Source organism: Schistocerca cancellata, chromosome 3, assembly GCF_023864275.1.
Source record: "Schistocerca cancellata isolate TAMUIC-IGC-003103 chromosome 3, iqSchCanc2.1, whole genome shotgun sequence".
In the NCBI taxonomy this organism is placed as follows: domain Eukaryota; kingdom Metazoa; phylum Arthropoda; class Insecta; order Orthoptera; family Acrididae; genus Schistocerca; species Schistocerca cancellata.
This window is the reverse complement of record NC_064628.1, coordinates 392549485-392563310: the sequence shown is the minus strand read 5'-3', so window position 1 is coordinate 392563310 and position 13826 is coordinate 392549485. Positions and strand designations below refer to the sequence as shown.

General features: G+C 36.4%; 1 protein-coding gene across 1 annotated transcript in view; it reads right to left on the bottom strand.

Moving 5' to 3' along the window:
- Positions 1-13826, bottom strand: part of LOC126175117 (serine/threonine-protein phosphatase 6 regulatory ankyrin repeat subunit C-like) — a 357458-nt gene that overhangs the window by 132360 nt on the left and 211272 nt on the right. The window contains exon 7 of the mRNA XM_049921671.1: positions 7520-7621. Coding sequence (XP_049777628.1) covers positions 7520-7621 — 102 coding nt within the window. The remainder of the gene's footprint in view (positions 1-7519; positions 7622-13826) is intronic.

The following is a 13826-nucleotide window of genomic DNA, read 5'->3' as shown; positions in this document are numbered from 1 at the left end:
CCCTAATATTTTTTCATTATTTTGTTCTTTCTTGAGTCAACATATGCTTAAATGCTATGGTTTATGTGGCTGATTGATTCCCACTCATGACTGAGTATTTTCTTCTGGCCTGTACCCATCATTGTAAGTTTTTCAAGTTGGCTCACTTGTCATACACTTAGGCTTTGAAGCTTTCTCTTCTCTTTTGAAGATTTTGAAGGTTTGATTGTATGGATGTTAACTTACAATATGTAATTCTTGTAACTTACATTGTCTCTGTAATTATTTCTATAACATAATGGTGTAATCTTTTAGTTTTGACCTTATATGATTTGTCTTGTGACAGTATGTTCCACAGATATAAAAATCTGAATGCCTTATCCTGATATATATGTACAGATTATGACTTGTATAGCAGATATTTTTCTTATGTTTTCTGCAATATGTTATGTATCAGATACTTCTATACATCCATCTTCTATCCTGGGCATCAGTTTGTACACTGTTTGGCAAACCTTATAGTCTATCACAAAATATTGTAAACATTCAGTTTCCAAATTTTGTGAGAGAGATATCATAATGGGACATCCTCTTCTAGCATCACCTGTCTTTATAGAAATAGGGGATACCATATAAGTATTTTCAAATCTTGTGTAGGTTAAAATTATCTCAGCTGTTTCACTAAAAGAATTTTATATTATTTTGTAAACAATGTAATATATTTCAAGCTAAAATGTATAAAAAGAAATTAATTTGTTATAATCAATATGTACAGCTAAAGTCACTCTTCTTTTAGAAATATTTGAAATTACAAAATGTCTGGCATATTTAAAATTGCACAATCTAACACTAATTAATAAATTTATTTCTGGATTCTTTTATAATATAATATTATATCTTAATGACGATTCTTCTTCTGTTAAGAAAGTTTATAAACTCTTTTGCTTTGTAAACTCTTTGGAATATTGTGAGTACTGCAGAATGTAAGTAGTAGTGGGCATGCCTCTGATGGAAACAGATGTATTTATAATTTTAACAATGTGCATTTGTGTTCTGAAGTGGAAACTGTAAAACTGAAAAATGTGACAAAAAATAAAATTCAACAGTAAAACAGGCAAATCTTCATACATTATTCAGATCAACATGAACCTACAAAATGAAATTTCAGCCTCAAGAATGCACCCCTAGACATGAGAACTGCAGCCGAAAATAAGAGAAAATGAAGATAATTAACAAGTTTTTCTTTTGTACAGCTTACGCCTCTCAAAGCTTTTGAAACTTTTAGATACAGAGAAATTTAATGGTAATTCGTGGAAGGGTAAGATTACAGTATGCTACTACAGCTTATCTAGCATGTTCAAGAAAACTCCACAAAAGCTTCTTTAAGTTATGGTCCAAATATTTGACTGTAAAACTAGTGCAGTAAAATAAAGTTTTACAGTAGCCTTCTGGTGTTAGGTATAAAAACATCTTTTGTCAAAATTCAATATCCCCCATTAGTGGTATTCTGAACAGGTCCCACACACTTCAGCAGTATTTTAGGATGGGCTGCATCAGTGTATTGTAAACAATAATCTTCATAGACTGTCCTGCATATTTACAATATCCTACCAATGAGGCAACGTCTGCAACTTACCTCTCCAATGACCGAGTATGTGATCATTCCATTTTATATCCTTACAAACTGTCATCCAAATTAGTAGTTGAGAAGAAGGTCTGGATATAGAGAACAAGTGCTCATATGGATACAGACACTGCAAGATATGACAAGAAAATAAGTAGATTTCTAACAGAATATTTAAGTGTTGTCAGGGCAAGATAAAAAATTAAGTGATGGTTTTAAATCTTGGATTTCAGAAACCATTCACATGGGAGGATTGTACAAACATACTGTTGTTTGATCTTAATACAGACTCCCAAATGGAGGACATATTAATAGATGTTGTTGTTGTTGTGTGGTTTTCAGTCCTGAGATTGGTTTGATGCAGCTCTCCATGCTAATCTATCCTGTGCAAGCTTCTTCATCTCCCAGTACCTAATGCAGCCTACATCTGCTTAGTGTATTCATCTCTTGATCTCCCTCTACGACTTTTACCCCTTGATGCCTCAGAACATGCCCTACCAACCAATCTGTTCTTCTGGTCAAATTGTGCCACAAACTTCTCTTCTCCCCAATGCTATTCAATACCTCCTCATTAGTTATGTGATCTACCCATCTAATCTTCATCATTCTTCTGTAGCACCACATTTTGAAAGCGTCTATTCTCTTCTTGTCTAAACTATTTATCATCCATGTTTTACTTCCATACATGGCTACACTCCATACAAATACTTTCAGAAACGATTTCCTGACACTTAAATCTATACTCGATGTTAACAAATTTCTCTTCTTCAGAAACGCTTTCCTTGCGATTGCCAGTCTACATATTATATTCTCTCTACTTCGACCATCATCAGTTATTTTGCTCCCCAAAAAGCAATTCTCCTTTACTACTTTAAGTGCCTCATTTCCTAATCTAATTCCCTTAGCATCACCTGACTTAATTTGACTACAATCCATTATCCTTGTTTTGTTTTTGTTGGTGTTCATCTTATACCCTCCTTTCAAGACACTGTCCATTCTGTTCAACTGCTCTTCCAATTACTTTGCTGTCTCTGACAGAATTACAATGTCATCAGTGAACCCCAAAGTTTTAATTTCTTCTGCATGGATTTTAATACCTACTTCGAACTTTTCTTTTGTTTCCTGTACTGTTTCCTCAATATACAGATTGAATAACATCAGGGAGAGGCTACAACCCTGTCTCACTCCCTTCCCAACCACTGCTTCCCATTCATGCCCCTCTACTCTTATAATTGCCATCTGGTTTCTGTACAAATTGTAAATAGCCTTTCACTCCTTGTATTTTACCCCTGCCACCTTCAGAATTTGAGAGAGAGTATTCCAGTCAACATTGTCAAAAGCTTTCTCTAAGTCTACAAATGCTAAAAAGGTAGGTTTGCCTTTCCTTAATCTTTCTTCTAAGATAAGTCGTAGGGTCAGTATTGCCTCACGTGTTCCAACATTTCTACACAATCCAAACTGATCTTTCCCAAAACTGATCTTCCGTGAGGTCGGCTTCTACTAGTTTTTCCATTCGTCTGTAAAGAATTCGCGTTAGTATTTTGCAGCTGTAACTTATTAAACTGATAGTTTGGTAATTTTCACATCTGTCAACACCTGCTTTCTTTGGGATTGGAATTATTATATTCTTCTTGAAGTCTGAGAGAATTTCACTTGTCTCGTACATCTTGCTCGCCAGATGGTAGATTATTGTCATGAGTGGCTCTCCCAAGGCTGTCAGTAGTTCTAATGGAATGTTGTCTACTCCTGGGGCCTCGGTTTGACTTAGGTCTTTCAATGCTCTGTCAAACTCTTCACGCAGTATCATATCTCCCATTTCATCTTCATCTACATCCTCTTCCATTTCCATAATATTGTCCTCAAGAACATCGCCCCTGTATAGATCCTGTATATACTCCTTCCACCTTTCTGCTTTTCCTTCTTTGCTTAGAACTGGGTTTCCATCGGAGCTCTTGATATTCATACAAGTGGTTCTCTTTTCTCCAAAGGTCTCTTTAATTTTCCTGTAGGCAGTATCTATCTTACCCCTAGTGAGATAAGCCTCAACATCCTTACATTTGTCCTCTAGCCATCCCTGCTTAGCCATTTTGCACTTCCTGTCGATCTCATTTTTGAGATGTTTTTATTCCTTTTTGCCTGCTTCATTTACTGTGTTTTTATATTTTCTCCTTTCATCAATTAAATTCAATATTTCTTCTGTTACCCAAGGATTTCTACTAGCCCTCGTCTTTTTACCTACTTGATTCTCTGCTGCCTTCACTATTTCATTCCTCAAAGCTACCCATTCTTCTTCTACTGTATTTCTTTCCCCCATTCCTGTCAATTGTTCCCTTATGCTCTCCCTGAAACTCTGTACAACCTCTGGTTCTTTCAGTTTATCCAGGCCCCATCTCCTTAAATTCCCACCTTTTTGCAGTTTCTTCAGTTTTAATCTACAGTTCATAACCAATAGATTGTGGTCAGAATCCACATCTGCCCCTGGAAATGTCTTACAATTTAAAATCTGGTTCCTAAATCTCTGTCTCACCTTTATATAATCTATCTCAAACCTTATAGTATCTACAGGGTTTTTCCATGTATACAACCTTCTTTCATGATTCTTGAACCAAGTGTTAGCTATTATTAAGTTATGCTCTGTGCAAAATTCCACCAGGCGGCTTTCTCTTGCATTTCTTAGCCCCAATCCATATTCACCTACTACATTTCCTTCTCTTCCTTTTCCTACTGTCGAATTCCAGTCACCCATGACTATTAAATTTTCGTCTCTCTTCACTACCTGAAAAATTTCTTTTATCTCTTCATACATTTCATCAATTTCTTCATCATCTGTAGACCTAGTTGGCATATAAACTTGTACTACTGTGGTAGGAATGGGCTTTGTGTCTATCTTGGCCACAATAATGCGTTCACTACGCTGTTTGTAGTAGCTTACCCGCACTCCTATTTTTTTTATTCATTATTAAACCTACTCCTGCATTACCTCTATTTGATTTTGTATTTATAACCCTGTATTCACCTGACCAAAAGTCTTGTTCCTCCTGCCACCAAACTTCACTAATTCCCACTATATCTAATTTTAACCTATCCATTCTCCTTTTTAAATTTTCTAACCTACCTACCCGGTTAAGGGATCTGACATTCCACGCTCCGACCCGTAGAATGCCAGTTTTCTTTCTCCTGATAACGATGTCCCCTTGAGTAGTCCCCGCCCAGAGATCTGAATGGGGGAATATTTTACCCAAGAGGACGCCATCATCATTTAATCACACAGTAAAGCTGCATGCCCTCGGGAAAAATTACTGCTGTAGCTTCCCCTTGCTTTCAGCTGTTCGCAGTACCAGCAGAGCAAGGTCATTTTAGTTAGTGTTACAAGGCCAGGTCAGTCAATCATCCAGACTGTTGCCTCTGCAACTACTGAAAAGGCTGCTGCCCCTCTTCTGGAACCACACGTTTGTCTGGCCTCTCAACAGATACCCCTCCGTTGTGGTTGCACCTACGGTATGGCTATCTGTATTGTTGAGGCACGCAAGCCTCCCCAACAATGGCAAGATCCATGGTTCATGGGGGGATATTAATAGAATATTAATAGATATCCCTCACATATAGAAACAACTGAAAGAGTATAAAAAAAATGAGTCACCAGGACAGGATGGATTTCTGATATCATTTTACAGAGTATACTCTATGGAAAGGGACCCTTTCTTAGCTTGCATTCATTGTGAATCTCTCACCCAATCCAAAGCCCCCAGCTACTGAAAAATGCACATGTGTACAAGAAAGGTAAGAGAACAGAACCACAAAATAACACTTGTTTGTCTCAGAATTCTAGAACTTATTCTCTGTTCAAATATAATAAATTTCCCTGAGATGATAGAGCATCTGTCCACAAATCAGCACAGATTTAAGAAGCATCGCTCATAGGAAACTCAACTTGCCCTTTTCTCACATCATATTCTGCAAGCTATGGATCAATGGAAACCAGCAGAATCCATATTTGTAAACTTCTACAAAGCATTTGACACAGTGCCCCACTGCAGACTCTTAATGAAATCCCATATGTTAAATGAATGTTCAGTCTGTTATGTTGGAATGGGCAAATTAAGGAGTTTTTTGAGGAGCTACATTCAGTAACCTATAAGATGTAGTAGTCTTCACTAGGTTAGGTGCCATGGCACAAAATAGTTTGGCATAACTTTGCAATCTTCTTGAGTGTATATATGACTAGTTAGTTTACCACACATTCTTTGACATGAAGGAATTCATTAACTGTAATACAATGCTGTTAGTTCAGTAGCTAATACAAAGTAGCCAAAATACACATAAAATATGATAAATGGAATAGGTTACCAGATATGTGAATGGCTTGGTGACTTTTGATGTAATAGAACCCAGTATGTTGTCTTTGATGGCAAGTGTTCATCTGAGATAAAGGTATCATCAGGAGTGCCAGAGGGAAGTGCTACAGCGTCACTCTTATTCTCTATATACATAAAAAAATCTGATGAACAGTGTGAACAGCAGTCTGTGGCTGTTTACTGTTGATGCTGTGGTGTATGGGATGGTGTCATCAGTGAGTGACTGTAGGAGGAAACAAGATGACATAGACAAACTTTCTAGTTGGGTGAGATGAATGGCAGCTTACTGTAAATATAGAAAAAAATGTAAATTAATACATATGAGTAGGCAAAACAATCCATAATATTTGAATACAGGATAGTAATGTACTGCTTGACACAGACACATCAATTAACCCTAGAGTGGGCACGTCTTTAACGTAACACGAGTGGACACATGGCACACTTCATACACATGTAAAGAATGGCTGTCTATATGTTACCAAGGTCATTATGTATGCATAAAATCACAGTTTAATTTTAGTTCTATTAAACAATGATAAAATAAATTTAAATAATATGAGCTAAACCACTATTTAATTAAACAATAATGGAATAAACTTTCATTATATTACTCTGTTGCCATGGCAGGTGCTACCCCACAGTAACAACCCACTCGAAGCATTAAACAATGCAGCTGCATCAGATACCAGTCAGCCACTTATTGAATTACTAGTATCTCATAGAAAATGGTCTCATAATGAGATCATGCTGTTAGCTTCTAATATGGGCCAGTCTCTTTCACCGCTTGTAAATTTTTCTCATCTAACTCGCTGTTTATTTTATATTACTGCTGCTTGCTTGGCCATATAACAACACAATTTATAACTGTGTTAGTTGAAACAACAATGGAATGGTACAAGACTATTTTATTTATAGTTGTCACACTTTATACATAGGCGTGCCCACTCGAGAGTGTACCATTGCAAAGTGTTATGAAATGGAACAAAGATGTAATGACTGCAGTAGGGAAGGCAAATGGTCAACTTCAGTTTATTGGGCCAATTTTAGGAAAGTGTGGTTCATCTGTAAATGAGAGTGTATACAGAACACTGGTGTAACCAATTCCTGAGTTCTGCTTGAGTGTTTGGGATCCCCACCAGGTTGGATTAAGGGAAGACATCAAAGCATTTCACAGGCAGGTTGCTAGATTTGTTACCAGTAGGTTTGATCGACATGAAAGTATTATGGAGATGCTTCATAAACTCACTTGCTAATCACTGGAATGAAGAAAATGTTCTCTACCTGGAACACTATTGAGAAAATTTGAGAACCAGCATGTAAAGTTAGCTGCAGAATTATTCTACTGATACAAATGGAGACTTTGTGGGAGATAAGAGAATTAGGGTTTGTATAGAGGCATATAGAAAGTCATTTTTCCCTTGCTCTATTTGGGAGTGGAACAAGAAAGGAAATGGCTAGTACTATACAAGGTACCCTCTGCCATGCACCATATGGCAGCTCGTGAAGTATTTTTGTAGATGTAGATGTAAATAGGAGGTTAAGAGTTTTCTTTGTTTACCTCAGAATCATGTGCACCCACAGCAATGTGCAGACACTTTGTGAGAAGATCCTTCCCAAAGCATGATGTTTCAACTCCTGCTTTTATTAATGCCTGCACTGCCTGAAACAAAATGAGAAAAAATTGAACATGAGGAACAACTCTGAAAATTTGCTATTTTCATATTTAAATTTCATAATGTCAAGAGCTACAGGGAAAAATATACATATGAAATCTTCAACAGCTGTGAAGTGATAGAGATGAGGAAATAAACAAAATAAGTGTGACATTTGCCATATGTTATTCATTCTTATTATTGTCATCTACTGACATTGAATTTAAGAAAGAATTAACCAAGACACTTTGCTATGAGGCATTACTGATAAAAACAATAGCTATAGAGTTAGAGAGTGTGAGTAATCACATAAAAATTCCTGAAATGATGATTAATTACATAAGAACTAATGAAATCTCATATGCAAAATGAATGTTCAATCTGTTAAGTTGTAATGGGCACATTAAGGAGTTTCTTAAGGAGCTATATTCAGTAAGCTATAAGATATAGTAGTCTTGATTAGGTTAGGTGACATGGCACAAAATATTTTGGCATAACTTTGCAATCTTCTTGAGTGTATATATGACTGGTTAGTTTTCCACACAGTTTTGATATGATGGAATTCATTAACTGTAATACAATTATTTCAGTAGCTAACACAAAGTAGCTGAAATACACATAAAATATGATAAATGGAAATATTGTATAACAAATTTGATACAACTAGTGCAGAATGGAAAATACATGACCTGATACAAATAAAACAATAACATAATTCCACACCAAAAAGTTTGTATATGAACTTGGAAGTAGACATTTACAAAATGGATGTGCCTTATTAGTAGAGCACAAAATGGTATCAAAACAGGGAACGGGAATGTGGTTATCCTTTGTACAGTACACACAGTAGCCAGTAATGGTTGTAATTAGAGTTCTTATGAATTCCGTAATCAATGTGAAGTAGAAATTTACAAAATGGATGTGTCTTATTAGCAGAGCACAAAATGCTATCAAAACAGAGAATGGGAATGTGGTTATCCTTTGTAAAGTGTACACAGTGGCTAGAGTGCTTATGAATTCCATAGTCAATATGAGGTGAATGCTGATGTTTTCATGAAACTGCTTTCAGCTCAGGAATGGTCTGGTGAGAAGGGGTGCAAGTAGCAACACGCCATCACTTGTTAGCTTCCAACTACCTTAGTCTCCATGTGTGATGCCTGTTTATAGATATGCATAATATCGGAATCACAAAATGGTAAAATACAAAATCATAACATGGAAGATATTAACATAAAAATCAGGAAAACTGAAGGAGACAAAGACACACTACATAGAGACAAAAGTTTGTGTAATGAATAATTTTATTAGTAGAAAATGGCAAAATTATCAGTACTAATTTACTATCAGGCCAATTCACTGCAAAAAGAGATTTCCAAAGCTCACCTAAAAATTATGCAGAAGTGAAACTTTCTAATTAGGATAATTAACAAAATAACAAATTAATTTAGTTAAATTATGCATTTTACAAAACAGGCTAATGAGGGCTACAAAACTACAGTACTGAATTTTAGGACAAAATTTTCAATACAATAATGTTTGAAATACAACATTTTTGTAAAATATTTATTGAAAAGAGCAGAATAAGGGTTTTCAAATGGGCAATAACAATCTAGAATCAAACAACTTTTATGTCACTAAAAATTTCATCATCCCACTGTTTGCATGTATAGTAAATCACTAATATTTCTTTAAATAAAATATTTCCATCATTAATAAGAAAACTACACAGTTTGAACAAGAATTGGATTTTTTTAGTTACTGCACTGCATCATCGCCGGCTGCTCTTGTGGCTATCGTGTCAACTGGCAACCACTGACTGTTGTGGCATAGGTCTGAAGAACTGGGCCCTCACACTTCCTGCCATCTATGGATAATTTTGTCTTGTATTGTACACAGTACTGAATATATGTATGTATGTATGTATGTATGTATGGTCTTCTTTATTTGCTGCAGTCAGTCCTGTCAAACCAGAGTCCCCAGTCAGCTGTGCCCAACTGTGGAAAACACTGCGGAAGCTGCTGCTGAGACATGCTGCAGCCTGTGAAGCAATGTCATGTGAATGCAGTACAAATCACCATGTCAAAGTTAGGCTGGCCATTCTGATGCATCACTGCCTATGTTAACCATAATTACTGGCAACAGCAGGTGGAATCAGTATGCAGGAGGATATGGTAAGTAGGTGGTGGGATGGCTGATACATACCAGTGGTGATGGTCATAGCAGACTAATGGGTGAGTGCCACTGGCATGTGCAACCTGGCAGAGAATTTTTTTCTTTCTATCCTTAGCATTCGGTATCAAGATGATGTCAGTGGGGAAAGAGTTACCTGACAAGAGGTGTTGCAATGTCTCTTAAATGATACTGCACAGATGTAATCAGAATTTGACTGAGGAAATCTTTTGGTTTTAAGAAGCTGTGGATGTCTTGAATTTAGAGGTTCATGAAAATAATTTTATGAAGTGTCAATCTTGCAACAAGTGCACAAAAACTGTTAAAAGTGGCTTACTTTGCATTCAGTGGAATCAAAAGTTTCATTTTTGGTGTGGGAAGATTGACACTTCAGTGAGAAGTGACAATAGGTATGCGACTGTGTGGAACTGTGTAGACTGTAAACAAAAAGCAGTGACCATAAATAGCCACAAAATGTGTACTTGTGAGACAAGTAGAGCACTTGACAGTATCAAATAGGAAAACCAATTGTTTATTTCAATGATTAGAGTCTTGCAGGACAAAATTAAAAAACTGCACGAGAAATATGAAATAAACAGAACAATGAAAACCAGGATTGTGGATCTGTCAGTGAGGGTTTACAAAAAATAGGTGATGGATTGGAAATGTGGTGAGTGTAAGTTTAAATTGTTGCCAAATTGGATCTCTTGCAGGAAAGAAGAAACAGCATATCAGCGCCGCAGACTGGCTGGCTACATTCAATTCTAAGGTAGAATACTTAACCATAGAAACAAATGAACTCAACAAAGATGACTGCATTTTGATTATTGGTGGCACCAGTTATAGAAACAAGGGTAAGTGAGCACTGAGAAGTTACAGAAAGTTATTGCCACAATTACACCATACCAATGTTATCAAAATGTACGTACCAATATGATATTACCTTCCAGAGTGGTCTTGTGTTAATAGAAAAATAGAAACTCACAATTCAGTCCCACAAAAACTATATGAAAAAATCAGCTAAGTAAAATTAGCAAATGTTTGCAAAATGAACGGAGATGAACACACCCACATGGACTACACATGAACAGGGAGGAAAAATTAAGATTAGTGAATGAAATAAAAGTTCTCTGTGCACGATTCACCAACAAGAAGGAACCAGTAGCACTAGGTTATAATCCTGATGCTTTTTTAGAGGAAAGCTGCAAAATACTAATGCAAATTCTTTACAGATGAATGGAAAAACTAGTAGAAGCCGACCTAGGGGAAGATCAGTTTGGATTCCGTAGAAATATTGGAACACGTGAGGCAATACGGACCCTACGACTTATCTTAGAAGAAAGATTAAGGAAAGGCAAACCTACATTTCTAGCATTTGTAGACTTAGAGAAAGCTTTTGACAATGTTGACTGGAATACTCTCTTTCAATTTCTGAAGGTGGCAAGGGTAAAATATAGGGAGCGAAAGGCTATTTACAATTTGTATAGAAACCAAATGGCAGTTATAAGAGTTGAGGGGCATGAAAGGGAAGCAGTGGTTGGGAAGGGAGTGAGACAGGTTTGTAGCCTCTCCCCAATGTTATTCAATCTGTATATTGAGCAAGCAGTGAAGGAAACAAAAGAAAAATTCCGAGGAGGTATTAAAATCCATGGAGAAGAAATAAAACCTTTGAGGTTCGCTGATGACATAGTAATTCTGTCAGAGACAGCAAAGGACTTGGAAGAGCAGTTGAACGGAATGGATAGTGTCTTGAAAGGAGGATATAAGATGAACATCAACAAAAGCAAAACGAGGATAATGGAATGTAGTCGAATTAAGTTGGGTGATACTGAGAGAATTAGATTAGGAAATGAGACACTTAAAGTAGCAAAGGAATTTTGCTATTTGGGGAGCAAAATAACTGATGATGGTCGAAGTAGAGAGGATATAAAATGTAGACTGGCAATGGGAAGGAAAGCGTTTCTGAAGAAGAGAAATTTGTTAACATCAAGTATAGATTTAAGTGTCAGGAAGTCATTTCTGGAAGTATTTGTATGGAGTGTAGCCATGTATGGAAGTGAAACATGGATGATAAATAGTTTAGACAAGAAGAGAATAGAAGCTTTCGAAATGTGGTGCTACAGAAGAATGCTGAAGATAGATGGGTAGATCACATAACTAATGAGGAGGTGTTGAAGAGGATTGGGGAGAAGAGGACTTTGTGGCACAACTTGACTAGAAGAAGGGATCGGTTGGTAGGACATGTTCTGAGGCATCAAGGGATCACCAATTTAGTATTGGAGGGCAGCGTGGAGGGTAAAAATCGTAGAGGGAGACCAAGAGATGAATACACCAAGCAGATTCAGAAGGATGTAAGTTGCAGTAGGTACTGGGAGATGAAGAAACTTGCACAGGATAGAGTAGCATGGAGAGCTGCATTAAACCAGTCTCAGGACTGAAGACCACAACAAGAACAACAACATTATAGGAAGCAGCATAGGGGTGGAGGTGTGGCAATATTTGTGAGAGAACATACTCAGTCAAAGAAACTTATATTTATTGAGCAACATATTGAAGAGGGGATATTAGAAATAAGTGGTATTGCAATTCAATTAAAAGAGCTTGATGTCCATGTAGTAAAACATAAAGTAATAGGAATATACAGACCACCTTGTGTAGATGTAATCCGTTTTCTCAACAGCTTCAATACAATAATTATGCAACCTGATCCCAATGACCTTACTATACTTGGAGACTTCACAGTTGATGCAAACAATAATGAGAAATATAGTTACCATGGATACCAGCAGCTCAGATTGTAGCTCTACCAGGATAGATTAAGTAATAGTCAACTAAACTGCTGAAGAGACTGTTAACAATAGTAACATAGACTTTCATTACTCTAACCACCTTGCACAAGAGATAGAATATAGAAAAACAGCTCCTACAATAATACCAAAAACTTTTGAAAAGAAATGAGTTATGAGCAACAGTAACATCAACTCTCTGAGAATTAAACTAGCTGAGGAGAAGTGTCATGGAATCTAGCTTGTGGAAGGATCAGACAACATCCTACTGAGACACTTTGATTCCTGTTGTCGCATTAAAGAAATTCAGACAGGGCTAATACACAGTCAGAGTGGAAGAAATAGCAAACTCAGACTTCCAGCAAGCCTTGTTAAACTCGGGCAAAATATTTATCACCTGGATGTCCTGTACAAATCAACAAGGCTGCACATTTTGAAACAGAAATATAACACATCTATGAAAATCTTTAAAGCAGAACTTCCAAACATTAGAAAACAAGTCCACAGTAATGAAATCTCACAATATAAAAATGTAAGCAAGGCATCCTGGAAACTGATAATAAGTTACAAAAAATCACCAAAACTGTGGAAACAAACCCTTATGCATTATACAGGATGGTAATATTACAAAAGAACCCAAAGCATTATGTAACCATTTTAATAAACATTTCATACCATCAACAGGAAATCCAACATACACTTTAGAAATGTATCTAGAGATACCAAATCATACCACTCAAACAGTGAGTTTTGAATTTCATGAAGTTAAAAAAAATGGTATAAGAAAGGCAATCCTCACATTAAAGAACAAGTACTCAGATGGATGGAATGGTACATCGAGTGTAGTAGCTAAATAATTCATAAAAGAAATAGTTAAGCCACTAATGTACCTCGTAAACTGTAATATTAAAGAAAGTACTTATCCTAGTAGTCTAAAAATAAGCATTGTTAAGACAGAGCATAAGAAGGGGAGTACAAAAGAGATTTCAAGCTACCGCCCAATGTCGTTGATACCTACCTTTAGTAAGGTTTTGGAAATGGCTATCTTTTTTCAGCTCTGTGTTTATTTTACAAAGAAAAAAATTAATAGAAATGCAGCATAGCCTTAGGAAACATCGATGCACAACGACTCCAGTTGCTGAATTTCTCCATGAAGTGAACATCCTCCTAGAGCAAGGTATGAAGACAGCAGGCATATTCTTAGATTTCCAAAGTCTTTGACTCAGTCAACCACAGGTTGCTCTTTCAGAAATTGAAA